Genomic DNA, 23,126 nt, shown 5'->3' with positions numbered 1-23,126 from the left:
TTTATGTAATGTTCATGATTTTATGTAATGCAAGTGTGTAAAAAATCTTTCAGCCAATAATCATAATAAAATTTGCAAGTTAAAATTTTAAATTAGCCAATGGAATTGAAGTCAAATTCAAAATTATAAGTCTTAACCCATTCTTCTACTTGAATTCTGCTTATTTTGTATTTGCTTCTCTAACTTGCATGCTCACTATCTACTGCTGCTCTTTCTTTCTTCAAATATATTATAAAATTATAAAATAGCTAAAATTATTCAAACTAGATGCATGTTTTGAACCAATTAAGATGCAACTGTATCAATTACTGCTAAATATAATGAAACCATTTTTGATGATAATGTCGATGCTAACAATAAAAGCCGATTCCTAAGAAGATAACTGCAATCGTGGCTAGTTTAATACTGTATTTTATTGTTGATATCACATTTTTGATGCAAACACAGCTTAATTGGTGCAGTTTGGATAGTCATTCTTGATCACATTAGTGTTTTGATCACATTAGTGATATCTTTACAACAATGAATTTCGATGGAAAAAAAAAAAAAAAAAGATAAGTGACATTTCATAACTAAATGCTAAAACGCACAGTAGTAAGCAAGAGAAGAATCCATGGATCATAGTTTGAAGTCATAATTTTAATCTTAATTAAGAATGCTTCAGTTATTATTGTTTCACTTTAATTCCACTGGCTAGTTAAGGGTTTCAGATTTCATCATTGTTATTGGTTTAAATGTTATATAAATACCTGTATCATTAGCATTACGTGAGAATCATATGGCAAGGATTAATTTTTAAATGATGAAGTTTTAGAGAGATTTAGTATAAGCATATTACTACTTTTAGGGTAGAACAGGAAAGTAATCAAATTAAAAGTGAGAATTAAGAGGCTAATTAATTGGAAATTAAAGCTAGGTTTTTTTTTTGGTTGTATTTATTTTTTTTATCTTGCATATATATATACAAATACATTTGTAGAAAATAAAAACCATAAACCATGTTAGTAGCAATAAACATAATTTTATTGCAATAAGTATTTTTCATCTTTTTAAAGCAAGAATCGATTGGAGATTCCTGTTGATGTAGAAAATTATAAAGAATGTTATACATCTCTAAAAATGCTGGTATTGAATGACATGGCATATTGCTGGAAAGAGGTATTATCATTTCATAATTAAATTGTTCATTTAAATACTAGAAAGAATAATATAATTTTTTTATTTTAGTTCAACTCACTTAATATTTTAAAATTAGAATTATAAAATTAAAAGCTATTTTTTTAGATTATTTTGATATCTTTATTTTACAAATATCTCAATATTTACATTTTATATTTAAGTAAAAATTTAATTTTGAAACTTTACTTGGGAAGTTGTAAATGTAAAAAATGATAATATGTATTTATTTTTAATTTGTTGTTGTTAAATAATTGTATTTTTTACTTAAACTAGCATATGTAAATATTTTTATTGTCAATAAACAATAAGCTTTATTAATCTTTAAAACTTATTTCATATATAAAGCATTTTTATTACTTATTATTTCCAGTTTGTGATTTGTGAACATTTTGTCACATTGCTTTGAATAGACATTTTAAAGATTTTATAATATGGCTAAATTATAACTATTTCAGTGATGACTTGAATTTACATTCATAGATACTTTTGTGTGCAGTTATGTGGCCTTACATAGAAGAGCTGTGTGTTCTTGATAACAGAATATCTGTCTTAGAAGTACCACAATATCCTGTTTTTTCCAAATTAAAAGTTCTCAGCTTAGATAATAACCCTATAATAAATTGGACTGAAATATGCAAGTTAGGTGTATTAAAAAAGTATGTTATTTAAAAATTTTTTTTTTTTTTTTTAATTTTGCTTTCTTTTTATTTTTTTATTTTTATTTTTATTTTTTTTTCCCAATATGTCTCAATCAATTTTTTCTTATAGTTTAGAAGAGTTGCACATTGATAATATTTCTCTGGAATCCATTTTATTTCCTGAAGTTTCACCTTTAGAAAAGACCAATCTATTCCCTGGCCTTTGTACTTTCTTTGCCCGAAATAACAAACTAAAGGAAGTGAGTATAAATATTTTATTATAAGTTCACATAATAAAATATGTCGCTTACGTATTATCCTGTTGAACATCAATGTTAGCTACCACCCAACTACGAAACTTGACAAAGATTCTGCAAGAGTTGTGGTAGTTGTTTCTGAGCTGCATGATGTCTTTTAATAATACGCTCTTCAGTCTCTCTGTGCATACAGCCAGCAAAATACATCTAGCAATCAACCAAAATAATACTAAATACATGCCATGTGGTAATAACAGCAATACCTATTTTGAAATTGGAAATTACAAATTTGAAACTGTTAGCAAATTTAAATATTTAGGATCAGAAGTTAATACTCTCAATGATTTAATACCCGAGATCTGTAGTAGAGTCACAGATGCTAACCGATGTTTTTTCGGTCTAAAAAAATACTTGAAGTCTAACTTCATTAGCAGAAAAACGAAGATTTTAATTTACAAAAACTTAATCAGACCCATTCTTACATACTCTGCTGAGACCTGGGCAATGACAGAAAAAGCTAAAAGTATTATTTCTGTCTTTGAAAGAAAAATTTTGAGACATATTTTTGATGGCATAAAATGTAACAATATCTGGAGAAGAAGAACTAACTCTGAACTCTATACGTCCTTTAAAGAAATAGATATAGTAAAATATATGAGGATTCAGAGAATTAAATGGGCAGGACACCTGTGCAGAATGGATGAAAATCGAGTAACTAAAAAGATCTTCTCGGCCAGACCATTCAGCACTCGAAAAAGAGGGAGACCTAAACTTAGGTGGCTCGACTGTTTGGAAACAGGCATAAGAATTTTAAAAATAACCAATTGGATGTCCATGGCCAGGGATAGAAGAGCTTGGAATTCGATTCTGAGGAAGGCAAGGGCCCATCCTGGGCTGTCTGGCCATTGAAGAAGAAGAAGAAATCTCTCTGTACAATCCACCAAATAGCCACTGCTGCAACAGTCTGCAACCTGCTTTATTTTCATGCCTCATTAAAAAGCCTTTAGTTGCATTTTTACTAGATCTTCTGATTTTACCGGAAGTTCTGTTTAGAAAACTATGAGCAGAGACTTCCTGTTAGTGTTTTGTTGACAATATTCAGCTGTTGCATTCTGCGTTCAACAGATATTAATTCTCTTGAGCTGGAAATAATCTAAGTGCATCACAGATGTGATTCTGCAGCCTTTAAACTCTTTTTTTTTTAATGAAAAAAAAGAACCACAATAATAGTTAAAAGTATTTATATCCTTGCTCATAAAAACAAAAGATGGCATATCGAGAACCAATCAGGATTACGTCAGTCAAAAGTGCAGATGTTATATCTTGTGACATCTTGCACTAAATAACTGCCACTAAATTGCACTGTTTAGGAAAAGTTTCACAGTCTATGGAATAATACATAAGTACCTAAAATATTTTCAATCGCATTAAATCAGCTGTTTGAAGATTAAAATATTAATTTCAAGATCAAACTGAAAAGGGGGGAAATTAGTTAGTAATTGAATAATAAATTGTTTGAGAAGACAGACTAAGTTTCTTTTTAGAGCTTTATATGGATTTGAGAGCTTTATATCTCTTTGTATATGCCTCCAAAGAAAATATACGTTTAAATGTTTTGTTTTAAAAAAAATTCTGTGTATTTATGCCAAATGTCTTTTTTAAAAAGTTTTTATACCATATTTCTTATTTATTTTATGTTTATAAATCTTATATTGTATGTATGCCCATGAGTTTATTTTTATGTTAATTGAAAAACTGCATATAAAACTGATCTGAAAGCAGAATTAAATGTATCTTAAATAATTCAAATCTAAAGTACTATTTGAGCACTAAAATTCAAATTTTAGACTGTAACTGAAATTTTATAATTGTAATGCATGCTTTAATAAAATAATTTATACCTATTTCTTATTTAGTGCTTTATGCTTATCTGTTCTCCCACCAAAAAAACATGAACTTGTTGGTGTTTTAAAGATAAATATTTGTTTGGGTATTATTATTGTTTGGGTGCGAAATATTTCTTTATATACATCCATTTTAATGATATCCAGTGCTACCAGTGTTTCTACATTCATTAAGAAATAAAACATTTACCTTATTTTGAGAAATCCTCCTGTATCTTTTGTACTGCTGCTCTTTCCATGCATACCATGATTTGTTTTTGCTGAAAACATCAGAATATTGCACAAACTCAGCATTACGCATCAGCCATAATCATAATTGGCCAAAATGACTTGAATCTTCAACATACACTCCAATGTAATGAAAATAATTGGATTCAACTCCACTTTCATTATGATTTGCTATAACAAAAACAAATGTATTCCTTACAAAATTAAATATTAATAGAAAAATTACTGTTCAGTTTGAAAAATCGCAGATCCACATATACTCAGATACAGGCAACCACATAAATATTTTTTGGCAGCATCATGGTTGAGCAGCATGGTGCATTGCCTCATCAGTATTTTTTTGCAACTTTTTGGTGGAGGTACACATAATCGAAAAGTACCTTGTTTTCAAATGATATTAGCTAAATATCCAAATTTATAAATGTTTCGCTATGCTTATTAAATATTTTTCTCTTTAAAGTGGAAAACTGGAACTGAAGATGCTATATTTTTAAGTATAGAAAATCTATTATATTTTCTTTTTTATATTTTTCTTTTTAGTGGCAGGATATTAGCGAATTAAACAAACTAATCAACTTGAAGAATCTTATGATCAATAACAACCCTGTGATGTTATCTGTGAATCCAGAAACTGCTCGCCAGTTAGTTATAGCTAAAATTCTAGGACTGGAAACATTGAATCGAACAAAAGTAAACTTAAAAACCATTTGTCTTATCAAATAATTGTCATAATTTAATAATATTTTAGAAGTACAAATTCACTTTCAAATTATTTTTTTGATAGAAAGGTATTTTTTTAATACATACTTTGTTTGTTTTATATTTTTGATTGCTTAAGTGTAGTTGAATTCTTTTATTATATATATGAAATAATTTAGAAGTCATTGGCATGGAGATGCAGAAAGAAGTTATTACATTTAAGATGTTAGCCAGTCATGTCAATTTTAATATTTCTTTATTTTCAGTGACAAACTTTTTTTAAAAAAGGCCTACACAAATAAACTAACACAATAAGTGTCTGTTCTTGAAAATCTCATTGTAATAATTGAGAAATGTATTAAAGTCCGTAATCCGGACGTCCATTATCCAGAATGATCTATAATCTGGACCTCAAAGCCACAAACTTTTTTTTGTATGCTTTACACATGCACGTTTAATGGTATAATGGACGGTATAAGCTAGGCTAAAATTATCTTTACTGATTCTAAGTCATTTCAGTTAATGTTGCAGATTGTGCTGATCCTTAATCTTCTTGGATCTGGCTTATTATTTTTTGCAGACTGTTAGAGCAATTTTATAAAAATTAAGCTTGAACTTTCAATTATGTCAAAAAGAGTTTCCAATTCTGGAGCTGCCAAAGGATCTACAAAGCGAAAATATGTTTCGATGTACCGCTTCTGATAGTGATGAAAGTGACAGAGAGGTTATTGAAAATGAAAAAATTTTGATTGTTAAGTTAGTTGGTATTCTCGACACAGCAATTACAGGACTTGAACAGTGAAACTTTGTAACTGAACAAGGAATTATGTCTGTTTATAGAATTAAAGAGAAAGTATTAGCAATATTAGTATTAGCAGTATTAGTAAAGAAATGTTTAACAAAGTAAACAAATATATATTAAGCTTTTTTTTTTATGAATTTTGATACCCTTTAGATCATAATTGCTCTTTATTTCATAAATTATGGTTTTGTATTTTTAATTGTAGAATTTCTGCATGCCATCTTACCAGATTTAAATTGATTATCTATAATCCGGGAAAACCCCTAATCCAGCATTGCTGAAGTCCTGACGAGTCCGGATTACGGACTTTATACTGTAGTAGAAAGGAGCAGCAGATGTTTGCAGTAGTGAAGAGAGAGAAAGAATGCCATATGTCTAAGGTGGAAGCTTAATTTAGAAGGTTTTGGTTTAATGAATTATGACAAAGTTTACTAGGGCTATCTGCATAAGGGGGATGTCTTCATGGAGGACTTTATATGGCTTTCTAGCTTGTATACATGTTACATATGAAGGATACAACAAAGACGCTCGTGCAGCTAGCCTGTTCACCTGTAATCAAGCCCAAGTTGGAACTACCGGTGTTCAGCAATTTTATTTTACCACTTGGGCATTGGTTGGCTAGTTTAGAAGGATTTGTGTTCACTTTTAATTCCTATTGGCTAATAAAAATTTTGACTCAAAAATGTGAAATCTTAATTACTGAAGCATTTGTGTAAATACTTGCATCATTAGCATTGTGCAAGAATCATATGATCTGCATTAATTTTGGAATGATGCAGTTTGGAGCGATTTGTTATAAATAATTACTGTTTTTAGGATAGAAAAGAAAATGCTGAAATTAAAATAGAGGGTTAAGGGGCTACTGCAGATGAAAATTTTGCAGTTTAATTTACATGTTTTTTATCTTACATACATGCTTAAATATGTACATACACATACTGTTCATAAAACTTTTATATATTGCTAGATAAATAAAGATTATATGTTGTAGAAATAATTTCTATGCAGAAAACATATATCTGTATATTTTTTATACTTTAACCACATTTAAAACTTTTAAAGTTTAATCATAAATACATGTTTGTGATTTCAGACTGTAATCTGACATTCTCAGATTGCAAGTTTATATCTTTATTATTGTTTAGCATTTTAATTTTCATTAGGCTATTTTTTTTAAGAATTTTTTAAATGTAATACGAATTGTTGTAATAAAGATGTGCTATGCAGTGCTTTGTGAAACATTCTAATGCAGGCAGTATTATATTATATGAAGCTACAGCAGTTTAAAAATAAAAAAAAAAAATTATTATTACAGTGCAAATTCCGAAATCTGAACGTCCATTATCCAGAATGAGCTAAAATCCGGACCTCAAAACCAACAACAAAGTTTTTCTCGTAGGCTTTGCACATGCACATTTGATTTCCCCCCCCCTCCCGCACATAATAAAACATCTCGAGAGTCTCGATTCTTAATTTCATTTCAACACTAAATAAAATACCTTGTTATTGAATATACCATAAATTTGTATGATCAGTAATTTGGCTCATTTGCTGCGTATCTGCTTGGCACACATCTCAAACTGAAACATTCCACATAGATACATCGTTGATCTGACACCAACCTAGGAAATTATTATTTATTATATTTTCCTTTCATCACCACATGTTTTTCAACACATGGCAACTTGAGTAATGACTCATGTAGCGATGCCTAAACATTTTTTTATGTTAGTAATTGAATAATAAAGGAGTATGGTAACCTTTTATATTGACATTATGCTTGGTGATGATTACAGATTTAAGTTAAATGCGCTAAAATATGTTGACGATGAAAAATTTATTTCCATATGCTAAAAATAGATTTTGTTGATGATACTCATAGTACCAAAGACTACATTTAAGGCTATTTGAATGAAGAATAACTGATTTATTATTCACATAAGCCCAGAACCAACACCAGGCCTGGTATTGTCGAACCGGGTCGCAGTTCATCAGGGGTAAGATATCAAGCGCCGGCACTCAATAAGGCTTAAGTACATGAGGGAATTTATTTATTCAGAACTCTGATAAGCCTTCAGCATGTGCAAGAAATAGACAGAAGTATAATAAATAACTAATACAATTCAGGTTTAAATGTCTTGGTGTATGATAGAAGCAAGATAAAATTTAATGCAATAGCTTGGCTTTAGTCGCCAAGCTCATGATGTACAGCCAAATATGCATAGTAAACAACAGCCAAATTTGATGATGTTGGCCACTATTTTAAAGGTTTTCAGATATCACAAAACAAAGGTAAAATTTTCCATTTAACGGAATTTGCAAAGAAATGGGGAGAAACAGTAATAAATGAAGATGACATAAAGGAAGTTTTTCATTGTGATAACAATTCTTCTCAATCAACAATCAATTAATGAATGGCGAAATCTATAATATGGTTCTAAATCCAGAAAATACCACTACCAATAGTGAAGAAAGTGGCAGAGAAGTTACTGAAAACGAAAAAAATTTTGTTTGACAAATTAGTCAGAATTCTCAACACAGCAGTTACAGGACATCAACAATGTAACTGAACAAGAGATTATGTCTATCTCCAGAATTAAAGAGAAAGTATTAGCACAAAAAATGAAGCAACTTAAACAACTTACTTTGGAAGAAATGTTTAATAAGGTAAACAAATAAATATGAAGCTTTTTTATGTAAATTTTGATACCATTTATATGATATATTTCATTATTTCATAAATCACGATTTTATATTTTAAATTTATAATTTCTACATACCATCTTACTAGATTTAAACTGATGATCTAATATCCGGAAAAATCCCAAATCTGGAATCGCTGAAGTCCCGACGAGTCCGGATTTTGGACTTTGTACTGTATTTTGTGTTGAAGTAATACAGTACAAAGTCCGTAATCCAGATGTTCATTATCCGGAATGATCTATAATCCGGAATTCAAAGCCACAAACTTTTCTTTGTATGCTTTACGCATGCGCGTTGGGAGGATGTTTCTCCAGATACGTTAAAAAATGCTTGGCATAATTTATGGCCAGCTACCATATTTCATGGTGAGGACGATGAAGATGATAGCCATGAATTTGAAGGTTTTCGGACATCGCAAACTAAAGGTGAAATTTTCCAATTATTGGATTTTGCAAAGAAATGTGGATAAGCGGTAATAAATGTAGATGATATAACAAAAGTTTTTCATTGCGACGACAATGCCCAATCATCAATCAATTAACGGACGGCGAAATCTGTAGTATGGTTATAGATCCAGAAAATACTGCTTCTGTGATAGTGAAGAAAGTGACAGAGAGGTTATTGAAAACGAAAAAATTTTGATTGGCAAGTTAGTCGGTATTCTCGACACAGCAATTACAAGATCTGAACAGTGGAACTTTGTAACTGAACAAGAAATTATGTTTGTTTATAGAATTAAAGAGAAAGTATTAGCGCAAAAAACGAAGCAACTTAAACAACTTACATTGAAAGAAATGTTTAATAAAGTAAACAAATAAATATTAAGCTTTTTTTTTTTGTAAATTTTGATACCCTTTAGATCATAATTGCTTTTTATTTCATTTGGTTTCATATTTGTAGTTGTATAATTTCTGCATGTCATCTTACCAGATTTAAATTGATGATCTGTAATCCGGAAAAACCCTTAATACGGAATCGTCGAAGTCCCTACGAGTCCAGATTATGGACTTTGTACGGTATAAAGATTTAATTTTACTTGCATACCTAAAAATGACTTATAAATGCTTCTGCATTCTATTATACATATATGAGATCTAAAAAATGGTCTATTTAAATTCTTCAGTCATCTTTTATAGAGAGTTGGGATTGTTGCGAATTAAAATTTTACTATATATGTTTTTTATCTTACATATGCATATGTAACATACTTGTAGTTAGATATGCTATAGATGATAATACGGCTGAAGATGATGAATTTTCTTTTTTAACATGAATGAAGAGATAGTCACTATTAATCCTTTTGTTATTTTAAAAACATTAAAGCAGGAATATATAATCACAATTAATTTACATAATAATCATATTGTATTAATGTAATGATATAATAATCAAATTTAATTAATATAAGATGCAAAATGCATGCATGTTTCAGTTTTTGTAATTGGAAGACTACATGTTTTCTACGTGCAATTAAGTGTACATTAAGAATGGAGACATTTTTTAATAAACGTTTTAAGTTTAAAAACTTTTTTATTAATAATTTTACTCTCACCTTTGTTATTATATTAATATATGCATAAAAAATTAATACTTATGTATTAACGCAGCTACCTTGACAAAATTTGGTGATTTTTTGCAGATGAAAAGGTAAAAGTTACTTATCAAGGGCAAGTTACTGGTTTTTGCACTTTTTTTTTAGAAGTGTTCCCAAACTATTGCTATTTATCATAAGTCAGTAAGCATTAGCAACACATGACAGGAAAACATACTTTAGCAATTTAAAATATAAATTTGAATTATTAAATAAGGATTATGTGATACAAAAAATAAATAAATAAAACACATTTTTCTTCAAATCTTTCTATAAATTTTTGTGTGACCATTCTCCTAAAATACACAGCAATCTGTTTTTGCTTAAAAAAAAAATTCTGAGAATTGCAGAGACTTGGCTTTGTTCAACCATTGGCAAAACAGCTATCCAGAAAAGGCATTTTCTCATTATTCCCTTTAGAAAATTTTCAGCAAAATTCTGATTTCCTGCAGAAAATTTACTGCAGTTTCTTTCTGGCAAATTCCACAAGCTCATAGTTTAAAACTAAGTTTGAGGCAAAAAATATCATTATTTGTCTATAAAAACTGCTGGAATTTGAAATGCAGTGAAAATGAGCACATACGAAAATAGAGGTTTGCTTGACTGAAGGATTGTTATGAGAATGATTGCCAGAAGAATGGTTATGCCCATAGTTCCAGAGTTTGGCATATTCTGAAACTTCTATTGAAGTGGTTGTGTTAATACATAAGTACCATATAGGTTATTACAAATTTAAAGTTAAAATTTCATCTGACATGTGTTCTGGTATAATCCTTCCCTTAATAAATTTTTATGGAAAAATGAGAATATGAAAAAAGTATTTGTTCAAAAAGAATTACCGTATGAACTGCATTCTACTCTGTGGTTCTCTGGATATTTTTTGAAAAGGTAGTACTTAGAGTTTCTTCTTTTGATAACGTTACATAGAAATTTAATAGGAAGGAAAAAAATAATATGCTCTAGTTTTCTTCGACCCTGAATAGATATAAATTATTCAAAATTTTATAGTTGTTCGATTTTGATTAAATCCCATTATTATTTTCTACTAATGCATGAGCTAAGCATAATAAGTGCATTTTAGTGAAGGGTTTTTAAACAAAGTGAATTATTTCTATATCTAGATAGAAAGATCAGAAAGGAGAGGGGCAGAATTAGATTATTTGAAAAAACACCATAATGAATGGCTGACAAGTGGAGGGTGTTTAGATTTAACTAAAAGTAAGCCATCAAATGCTTTCCTGACTGAGCATCCAACGTACCCAGCTTTGCTTCAGAGTAAGTTCCTCTTTTTTTCATATTTATCATAATGCTGTGTGTTTTTAAGTGTTTTATAATTTTTGATTAATCATAATACTTTCTAAAATTTTGTTTCAACTGTGTTTAAAAAGTAAATACAAATATGGAAACTAAAGTACTTTCTGATTATCTGCACTGCCATTCTGAAAAAATGCCAAGCTAAGACAGAAAAGACAACAGAAAACAACAACCAATTAACAAAACCAAAAAATGCAAGACACATCCATAACAAAACACTTACCTCCCCCCCACTTTCCTCCCTAAATATGCAATGAACTATTTTAGCTTCAGAAAACATCTGATAATTGCACAAAATCTCCATTGTATACTACTTGGCACTGCACATACTGTTGTTCTCTTCATGTACATACTTATCTGTTGTCATTAAAAAAAAAAAAAAAAAAAAAAAAAAAAAAAAAAAAAGAGAGAGAGAGACTTGGTTCTGCATCCTGCACAAATTTCTATCCTCAAAATTCAATTGTTTAACGTGTACAGCTTCAGGGAATGCAACTTTTACATTCTTTGTTGTTGAACAAAACACCAAGTTTTTTAAGAAATTCAGTGCTTTCTTTTTTATCATTCAGCAAACTCTACAATCTCGTTATGATTCTGTACAAGAAAAATAATTTACTCGAATGTAACAAAAGTAAATGCTGATCAGAAAAATGACCATAAAATTTAAAGGCAGAAATTAGCTGTTGTCTGCTGCATATGCACACATGTACCTAGATTGCTTCATAAATACATTTTACCAGTGTCACGGGTTGTCTATTTAGTCAACATAGTGTGTTGCTTCATGAATACTTTTCAGAAGTGTAGATAATTGGAAAGAAGTGAAACAAATATTCTGTATGATCTATAAATAGTTGAGTAATAGTTGTAGTGTTGTTCCACTTTGATTTCCATTCTTGGTCTAACTGTATAGGTGCTCCAGTTTATTTTTTCATCTACAGTATCCTACTACCTGTAAGGGATATATCTATTTAAGAGACAGTTCTGTTTGTTCCAGTCACTTTGAATAGGGATGTTAATGTATGTACCTCTTATTAAGGAACACTGGAAAAAAAAAAAAAATAAATAAATAAATAAAAATAAAAATCCACCAAAAATAAGATAGGGGTAGAGTAATATATAAAAATAGAAATACTCTTTGATAGTAATCGTTTGAAATTTCAAAGACAGTTTTATGAAAGATAGTTTTGTGACAAGAGAATAATGAAATGAAAAGTCAATCAACTACTTTCCAATAGGGAAAAGGGAACAGCATTTGAGAAAAGCAAGTTTTGATGCAATCAACGGGATGTTTCACATTCATATAATTCAAAATCCAGTTATTCATGCTACAGTTCTCAATAGGGGGAAGAAAACAATGCTAGCTAGTTGCAAAGCAATCTATAAACTGGGACCAGTAGGTAAGAAAAAGTGGTAAGATGACTTACCTGTGCCCAGGTATCTCACAATGCGGATAGCATGGGAACTTGTATCATTCTTGTTCTTTGTAGGACTGGGGGGCATAAGAAGCATAGTTTTGTACAGGTATATTTTTTTTACGTACATTGCGCCAAAAATAAGGGGGGACAGTTCTATATCTCCCATTTTACCTGGCCAATTGCTGAAATTCAACTTCGGTTTTTCATGTCTCAAAAGTGTGACTTAGGATATGTATTAGATTTATATATAGCATTGTTCTAATATAGATATTTTGACACAAAATTGGACTTTTTCTGAAACAACATGCCAATTTTTTTTCATATTTTGATTCTACGACTCAAATTATTCCAAATTGCCAAGTTTTGTTAAAATTGTACGAGTACTTTTTAAAAAATTAGCCCTCAAAATTTTAGGTCCTCAATGCTAATTGAATTTGGTATATATTTTTATTAAACTTATTTGATTCTTCATTTCATATTTCGAAATTTAGGTTCATTCCAAATAAAATTGGCCAATTTTTTATGATTTATTTTTAAAATTTGTATTTTAAAATAATTTTTATAAATCTTTCAAAAAAATTTTGAATTATAACTTATACAATTTTTGCCATTATCTTAAAGTAGATGTATTTCTAAGCATACCTGCAAAAAATTAGACTTTTTAATTTAAAATTTCTTAAGATATATGTGAATTTACATTTCGGCACATTTTGAAATTTGGCATATTTAGTATAAGCGGTAATAAAGAAAATGTGGTTTATGCACTGTGTTAAAATTATTTGAAAGTATGAATGATGCCTTGTTTCTACTCGTGAAGGAAAGGAAAATAGGTGGCTCTAAATTAAGAAGTTCACCAAGTGAATTATTCTTAGTGCAAACTGAAAAAAAATCCGCCAAGATAAATTTTTTAATTTCTCACCAAAAACTACAGAATTTAATATTTAGGCATAATGAGTCGTAGAATCGAAATATAGAAAAAATTTGTATGTCATTTCAGAAAAAGTCTGATTTTTTGTCAAAACACCTATGCTAGGACAATGCTATATATATATGTAATATATATCCAAGTCACGCTTAGCAGGGCTTTAAATAGAAAAAAATTAAAACAAAAAATTGATTAATTCATGTAGTGGAAATTGAAAATTTAGTTTGAGAGATTTTGGGCAGAAATTTGGAATAAGTAATGTGTGCTAAAAGATAGAGAAGAATTAAAAATATTATGGATTACTAATTTAAATGAACATTTTAAGACTGCAAAATTTAGAAAAAAAACTGAAGTATGAAATTGATACCATAGTGTTCAGTTGATTTTGTCCTGTAAGAGCAGTGTTTCTTAAGTGGAGTATTATTGCAAGAAAAGGTGGAAAAAGTGTTGGAAAGTGTGGGATTGCAGAACTTCACAATCATTAAATGGTTGGCTAGACAAATTTCAGCAAAGGCATAACATTACTTTTAAGACTATTTGTGGTGAAGAAAAATCAGTAGATATTCAACTTGTAACAGAATGGATAAAAAAGCTAAATGAACTTTGTGAAGGATATGATGCTAAAATCATCTTCAGTGTAGATGAAACTGGATTATATTATCGAATTTTTTTTAAGAAAGTTCAATGCTTCAAAGGAGAAAAGTGTTGTAGTGGTAAAAAGTTCTAAGGAACATCTTACTACGCTACTTTGCTGTAACATGTAAGGAGAGTTTGAATGATCACTTATAATTGGAAAAACCAAAAAATCAAGGTACTTCAAACACTTCAATCAAAATGCTTTATCGGTCCATTGGCATCATAATAAAAAGTCAGAGATGAGGCAAAACATAATGTCAGAAAGGTTGATTACTCTTGATGAAACAATAACTAGGAAAAAAAAGAAAGGTTCTGCTATTTCTTGATAGTTCACCAGCCCACCTACCTAATGTAAAATTGAAATCAGTGAAGTTAGTGTTTTTTCCCACCTAATGCAACATCACTACTACAGCCTTTGGACCAAGTTATAATTAGAAAATTCAAGGTTCATTACAGAAAACTTTTTTGCGTATTTTTGCAAACCATTTCAATGTATTTAAATTATAATTATAATAGTTCACCCTGAAAATTCTGGCCCTTCCATGAAAAATGCATAAAAAACTTAATGCACGAAAATAATTAGGCATGTTTTTTTCAAAAGAATTGTTTTGTAAATATATATATATATATGTTTATATACATACCCACTTTGTTACGTGGCTTGGTATGTTCAGTTTTTTATTCTTGTATATTGGTAAATTGTGCATTTTTTTTTTTTTTTTTTTTTTTTAAAGTGTTGGAATTATGTTGTTCTTATGTTCTGGTTATGGTTTTTATGCCTTTACTTAATCTGCATGCAATAGTTCTAGAATTATCAATGATTTAAAAGTTGTTTAAGTGGTATTGAGCCTAACAAAGCTGCTATTTGTTTATATATGAAACTCTTATTGGAATAATGAATTAAGTCAGTTTGTGCCCAGAATACAGTGACTTTTTGCCAAGTGGGACCAAAAGTAAACTTTCAGTTTTGTGCACCGGAAAAAAAAATCTGTCTTCCTGCCCGCTGACCGAATTGTTTATTTTTGAGTAGACTAGAATCCATAATATTTTTAATTGTTTTAACTGTACTTGGTGTTTTATCTTTTTCTACATCATTCAATTTTTAATGACAATATTTTGAGTTTTTATGTATTTTTGCCTTGCCGCGAAGTTAGAACTGAATTAATTGAATAAGAAATATATCTCTAATGAAATTCGAGGAAATAAATTTAAATGAAATGCAGTACAAAATGTGTATAATTTAATAGGCCGTACAAAGAAGTCATGTGGTGTCCATGTTAGATTTTTTGTTATGAAAACAAAGACATAGATTCTGAATCTTTGAAGTCCAAAACTGCATAAATATAACATGTGGTAAGATTTTTTTTAACTGTTGTCTTTTCATTTACATACAAATACTATAAATATGAATTAGTAGATGAAATGAAACAACTATTCAAATAGTTGATTTTTTTAAGGTACTCATTACCTTTATGCAGTTGATGCTGTTGCACTGAGCCATGATATATTATTTTAACTTAAATAATTCATTAAAGATGTTACATTATTGGCAATAATTCATTGACTTTCAGTGTGATTGGTTTCTGTTTTAACCTCCTGTTTCAGAAAAATCAATTAGGAGGATTTTCAGCTTATTATTTTATATAGAAAGTGTAAATATATTGCTGAAACATTTTTACTAAAAAATAGAAATTGCCTTTGGTGATAAAAGTTTGAAGCAGAGTTTATATGAAAATATAAAAAGTTAAAAATTACTATTTCTTATTTGAAGATTATTATTGAAAATTATGTTGTTGAATTAATTTAAAATACTTTCCTTTGTAAAAATAGCCTTTAATAATATGCATTTAAGCATTAATAATTAATTTTTATAATTAATTATTTAATACATGAAGAAGTAAAGTGTAAAAATTACAAGCTCTTATTTGGAGAAATTATAGTTTTGAAAAGTACTTTCTAAACTAGGTAACTGAATTAATTTTAAATACCACTCTCTATGTTTAGTATAAAGGTTACTCTCCTTTAGTGCACTGTCATTCATTTAAAGTATAGTTTTCTAGTTTTCCTTGTTATTATTTTTCTTTTGGTTACTCACTTTTTTAGCTGATCGATTTTCCCTTTTATTTCCATTTCACATTCTTTTTTTTTTTTTTTTTTCAAGAAAAGGTATCAGATTTTTTTTTCATTTCATTCCAGATTTTTTTTCATTTCAAAATTTTTAAAGGCCTATTTACAAATGTATTTCTCCATTGATACTTATAATTCTGTGTGTGAATATTTATGTTTTAATATGAAATGTTTTGTTTTTAAAAGTTTCTTCTTTTAGAACATGGTGCTGCAGATGAAAATGAAACTAAAACTGAGAGTTCACGCCTGAAAGATAATTTAGTGTGTATCCTTTGACTGGCATTTAATTATTTCTTATTGAAATCTACAATTTTTACTTGTGCTAAATAATAATAGAAAGTATATATGTTACTGGCAAAGTATGAAACGTCGGCATTCTAAAGATTGCCTAGGCATTGCCAGACGATTTTAGGCAAAGTATGAAATCTGAGAATTATTGCACACTTTCCCTAGGCATTCTATAGAATGACTAATACTGTTTAGGCAAAGTATGAAAAAAAGGTTTGATAAGACTATTATTTAAAAGACATTCATTCCTCAAAAATACAAATGTTATTTTGAAAAATTAATGAAAGAGTGACATTAAGAAACTGCTATTCGAAATATGCAAAAAGAGATATTGAGATGATCTTGACACAATATAATGAATTTTTATTTTCTATCTGGCAGAGACTGAGACTCAGTAAGATCTACCTGACAACGAAAATTAAATTCAGAAACAGTTATAAGTTTCACAACAATGCCCTTTTTAATACCTTTTTGTCTTTTCTTGCAGGGCTCACAAAGGTGGTTGTACAGTTCAGTTATCATTATGTGCAACGTTTTTGTATTTGGTTGAAAGTTCTTTTGACATTCTATCATGTCGTCCGTGTCCAGTACTCAAATGAGTTTTCATGAAGTAACGGAAATAACTAAGCATCCATGATATAATATTGTATAGTACTGATGCTTTCTTTAACAGGATAAATGAATGTAATTTTGTTTTACACAAGCTTCAAATCCTAACGATTCCGCAGCCAGTAGTCCTGTTGTTCCTTCTGAACAAGTCATTTTGGCCTTTTTACATCATTTATTAACTTCTGGTAAGCAGTTTAGTTTTCAAAACAAATTGGAAATGTATTTCGTACTTTGCCGGTTTGTCATCTGGCATTCTAATAGAATGCCTAGGAAAATGTGTGAAATATGAATTGTTTCATACATTGCCGGCTAGTTTTTAGGCATTATATACAATGCCTAGGCATTCTATAGAATGCCAGATTTCAAGCTTTCCCGGTAACATATATAAGCAAAATATTTTTTTATATTGTCACACGGAGCAAATATTAAATGATATTTTAACTAAATGGAAAATAAAATTAGATACTGAATAATGAAAAACAATCCATTGATAAGTTCAAGCTAAAAATTACCTCCAGAACATTGTTTCCAGATGACCATTGGGTGATGGAAAGGTCTTCGGAAAACAACCAAATTTCTGAATTTTTTTTTTTTTTAAAGCGAAACATTTTTCCATTTAAAAGTGGTCTATTGATTTTTCTTTAACCGCTTCGAGCCGGGTAGCGCAAACGCGCGCTTATCGCGGAGGCCGGCAGTGTCTTACGCGAGTGTCTGTCCAGGCCCGGGGGCTTTTTTGCTATTAAGCCTAAATCCATGAAATTTCCGAAGTATCAACGCATTATTTAATAATGCTCTATAGAGTATTTAAAACGGCTTATGCTTTATAGATATTTTTATATATACTTTAATTACCTTTTTTCTTGTTTAAATGCATATTTTACACATCTTATTTTCATTACTCACCATTTTATGACTTTTAACATTATACATCTGAAAACTAAAATATTACTTAAAATTCTCTTTTTGAATGAAAAATTTGAAAACGGGGATCTACACACAGTCCTACATTATGTTCCTTGCACTCGTAATAACTCATTTGCCGTTTTGGAGGATTTTTCCAGGAATGTGAACAAACGAAGCATCGTCATCTCATTTTCTTATCAGTCTCTTCTGAACAAAGTTTTGGAAAATGTCTTTCAGTTAATCTTTCAGAATCAATATCAGAATTTCAGAATCAATATCTGAAATATTTTGCATCATTTCTCCTATTTCATGCTCTGTTAAACATTTTCAACGCTTCGACATTTCAACGGTAAAAACAGAAAGAATTCACGTCTAACAAGATCTAATTATTTTCTAAAAACTGAACTGCAAACCGAAATACCCAACGCTTTAGCAAAAATAAAACTTCTCTACTTACAATAAACAACTACCACATGCGAATTTAAAGAGATGTCATAAATCACGCCATTCGGAAACATTTATTTCCTCTTTTGTTTATATAATCAAAAACACGTGTATGTGAGTCATGCTTCTCTCATTTCGAGTAGAAGGTCTAATGTACATGTATCTGAAACCATATGGACATACAGTGCCATCTTGTGGCAGAAATTATAGTTTTTACAACGTTCCAGGACGCTGGCACAAATACGTGATAGTCGGTAGTGAACGGGAAAATGCTCTGACACGCCTGCATGTCAGCCGGGAGGTGAGTGTGTTCGTTGCTGGCACGTAGACGTGACAGTCGGCACGAAGGGGTTAATAGAAATCTGATTTGATTTCTAGAAAATGAAATCAACCTCTGTCTTTCCATAAATATTAAAAGCTAATTTATTCATTATTAATCCTGTGTAACTAGTAATTGTCTCGGTTTTTCATCACATCCTAATTTTCTGAAAAATCCCAAATCTTCCAGTTTTGAATTTTTAGCCTTCTTTAACCCTCTGAGCACCATGACTGGCTTTATTTGGTCATGACATTTTTTGTCACTTGCTATATATTAGCTTATAAGTTAAAATATTTTGCTTTCTTACTTTAATTATTAATAAAAATGCCATCTTGATGAATGTAAATTTATGAAAATGGAGACTAAAATAGGTAAATATACATATTTAGCTAATAAAGGTTCTTTAAATGCAGGTCTTAATGACAGATCCCAAAACCTGGGTCGCTTAGAGGGTCAAGGAAACTGTTTCTCAGCAGTTTCATTGAATTAATGAAACTTAAATTGAAAAAAAAAAAAAAATAAATTGCAAATTTTATTCTATTCCTTGTGATTACCAACAAATTCTGATTAAATTTTATTTGATCTGAATTGCCTTATTCTACTGTAAATATATGTAGAACTTTTTACAAAGACATTAAATGGTTAATCAATAAATGTAAAAATAAATTAATAAAATGTTTGTATTAATTCTGTTTTACTTCAATAAATGGCATATTACTAAGTTTATCTGCACAAAAGAAGCATGTATAGTAATTATTAATTTTATTTTAATCATGTTTAAAACTACTTTGATAAACAAAAGCTTTTCTTCCTTACTTAGGATTTTCTCATTATAAAAATATTAAAAAAAAGTTTCAAAATAAAATTAGCTGAATATCATAAAACTTGGAAATTTTATTAATTATTAATATATTTAATACAAAATCATATTATAAATAGTTCAATAACCTGAATCATGCATTTATAATGTATGATTTAATCAATTTGAAATTTCATCTTCATGCAACATGAAAACCTCCCAGAAACACTTGGTTTTCATACAAGAACATCAGTGGTTTTTAAATTTCAAGGTTAGTAGTTATGATCTTTTTAGTTAAAAATGAATTTTAAACATATGCCTTTGTGAAGAACAAATGTGAAAAAAAATTGTGTATATTATTTCTTAGCTAATCACTGAAATGGGGTTTTATGTATTTGAATAATGTTTTAGAAAGGAAATCCTTTAAATATTATTGAATATTGATTATATTCATTAACACCTAATGCAACAATAACAATTCAGAAAGTGGTCTTTTTGCTGCAAATTTTTTTATTCTTTATTTTAACTCGCCTTCTTTTAACCTCTTTTTTTACTCCAAGTCAAATTTGTAGTGGATATATTCTACTGTAGTCATATCTGGGAGGGGAATTCTTGAACGTCAGGTGTGCAGAAATAATTTAATTTGTTACTCTTTTGAGTGCATCAAAAGCTTAAAGAAGAAATAACCAATATTTAAAAAAAAAATCTGAAAGGGTTCCGATTTTAAACATCACCTTAAAGGACTTAAGGTTTCTTACATTCTCACTGAGCTTGCAGTCTACTAGTCTGTTGTACTACTCACTTCTACTAACTTTTTAGCTTTATTATTTAGCATAATTTTCTTCATTTTAAAATATACGGTTAAACAGCAAAATTACAAAACTTTTAATAGCAGCATATGTTTTCTCGATGCAATGTTAAAGTGTTGGCATACATTTTTCTACTTTTTGCAGTTTACTATATCAATGTTCAGTTTTCTTAGTAAGCTGGCTCACAAAACTTTTATTTGGCTTTTCATTATTAACATTTTCTGTGTTTAAATATTATGGTCTTTGCACTTACGACACATAAAATTCAATTCAACAGCAAAATATTTTAAAACGGCAGATCTTTAGAATTTCTAATAAAGGAGATAAAAATATTTTATTCCGTACAGTATTGCCACTGTTTGCTTTCAAATCATTCAGTTCATTAATCAAAAATTCAAAATTTTATAAAATATGAAATATAAAATTCAGGCTTTCATGTGCACATGTTTGGGTGGAGGACTATGTTATTCAAATTTTGATGGCTTGAAAAATGTATTGCAATGTTTCAATGATGGCTTGTATTGCCATTTTTTCACAGTGCGAGGAACATACATATGTGCACGTAGATTCTTCATTATTTAATTTCTTTAAAAATAGTACAGGGCAGTAATATTTGGTGACAGCAATTTGAAAACTGATACAGCTAGTTGTAGTAAACAATGGAATCCTTTTTCGAGACTAATAGCCCATTTGGGCTAACACACTTTTGGTTTAATAAGCTTGTAGAAGTGTAAAAGCTTGCTAATAAAACAAGCTCATTATCTTTTCACAGTGGTGAAATGTGACTTTTTGCAAGCATTAAATTATAATCAATATATAAAGAAAAACGTGGGGCATCTTTTCTTTTGGAAGGGAGCAGTATGAAAGAAAACTGTCAGTATGATAAACTTTGGATAATGAATTTCACAGAACTTGAGCATTTGTATTTTAATGGTATAATCCACATTTAGATGACTTGGTAAAACTTTTGCTAGTGCAGAATTAACATATGCCATTTTTTTAAGGTTTTTCAAGCATCATCCTCTTGTTTACCCACATAGACTTTAGCTCAAGGTGATGCAGATATGTCTGGAAAGACTCTAATAAGAGGAAAATCCCCTGTGGTAGAGATCTATTATTTTAGGTCATTGATTTTCATCTATTTCACTGTAACTTTTATGCATTTGATCAAATTAATTTTAAGCTTAGATATGCATACCTTTTTGCAAGACTCGTATTTAAACTGGAAATGCTTTAAAAATAAAATTGGTACAGCAAGATTTATTGTATGTGTATGTTTTAGAAAATTTTTAAAACTGAGTCTCATAATGTTGTATTTACACAAATTTAAACAAATATTTATAAAAGTGAAATCATAATTGTTATAAATTTCACTCTTGATGTTAAAATTAAAGAAATGCATTATATCTATTTTAGAAATTAATTCCAGTATGAAATTTAGCATAAAGTCACTATATTTTCCTTATGTTTATTATTTTGTAATATAAATGATAGTGTTTAGTAAAAGATATTATTAATTATTATAAATACGTATCAAAATAAGTTAATTTTAAATATTTGTAGAAATTAAAATGCTGTGAAGTTGTGTTTTTATGCAGCAATTTTAAAAGTGTTATTAACAGGTTTCATTGCATTTAAGCCAGGTGATGTTTATATTGCCTTTATAATATGCTGTATTTCTTTGTTATTTTATATATTTCATTCTATGAATGTTAATAAAATTGTATGCATTATTTTCTCATTTGTGTCCTTAACTCAAAAATAGGTGTAACAATTTTTAGTCCATTATTACCTGATAAACAACCGGTGACAAAAAAATTGCCAGGTATGTGAAATTTATTTCAAAATTACTAGGAATACTAAATATTTGTTGCTTCAAAAAATTAAGAAACATTGATCAATATTTGGTCTTTTATCATATAACTTATTATGTGCGCAGCCTTAGGCACTACATGGAAAGGGAGGGATGCCCAGTGGAGGTCTTTTTAAGGAAAACTGGCTCGTATCCAGGTTACATATGAGGAAACCATGAAAACCCCCATGCAACCAGCCTGTTCACTGGGAATCGAACCCTTGACCGAACTATCAGTGTTCTGCGGCTTTTACTTCTTAGCCACTGGTTGGCCTCTTTACATTTAGTGCGTTTATTCTCTTCTTATCTGCTGATTTTTTTATGTCTGTTTGCATATGAATTCTTCTAACCAGTGGCGTAGCTAGGGTGGGGCAAAGGGGGACATCCGTTCCCGGGCGCAGCATCCAGTGGGCGCCAAATTGATGATACACATTACAGAATGAAATGGTTTCCATTATTGGAACACAGAAAGGTGCGCAAAATCTCTAGCTGTCCCCAGGCGCTGAAAACCTTAGCTATGCCACTGCTTCTAACTGATTAAAGCCTATGGATAAAAAGTTAAAGATATTATTACTTAATTTATATGCATGATTGGAATATTTGTCATATTTCTTTTACTGTTAAAAGATATTTCAACAGACAAGTCTAAAAATGTTCACAGCTTTGTGACTTTTTATTAAACCTTAAT

The 23,126-nt window shown here is 29.5% G+C and overlaps 1 protein-coding gene across 3 annotated transcripts in view; it reads left to right on the top strand.

Moving 5' to 3' along the window:
- Window positions 1-23,126, top strand: part of Tbce (Tubulin-binding cofactor E) — a 73,933-nt gene that overhangs the window by 31,296 nt on the left and 19,511 nt on the right. For all 3 annotated transcript variants that reach the window (XM_085814795.1, XM_035359735.2, XM_035359736.2), the window contains 7 exons: window positions 1,056-1,158; window positions 1,660-1,835; window positions 1,948-2,077; window positions 4,747-4,896; window positions 11,123-11,276; window positions 16,615-16,680; window positions 22,352-22,411. In XM_085814795.1, coding sequence (XP_085670921.1) covers window positions 1,056-1,158; window positions 1,660-1,835; window positions 1,948-2,077; window positions 4,747-4,896; window positions 11,123-11,276; window positions 16,615-16,680; window positions 22,352-22,411 — 839 coding nt within the window. The remainder of the gene's footprint in view (window positions 1-1,055; window positions 1,159-1,659; window positions 1,836-1,947; window positions 2,078-4,746; window positions 4,897-11,122; window positions 11,277-16,614; window positions 16,681-22,351; window positions 22,412-23,126) is intronic.

Source organism: Stegodyphus dumicola, chromosome 4 (assembly GCF_044657685.1).
Source record: "Stegodyphus dumicola isolate Sdum_Otavi_A_Nest chromosome 4, ASM4465768v1".
Lineage (NCBI taxonomy): Eukaryota > Metazoa > Arthropoda > Arachnida > Araneae > Eresidae > Stegodyphus > Stegodyphus dumicola.
Note: the sequence above shows the minus strand (reverse complement) of the source record. Positions and strands in the feature narration are given on the sequence as shown.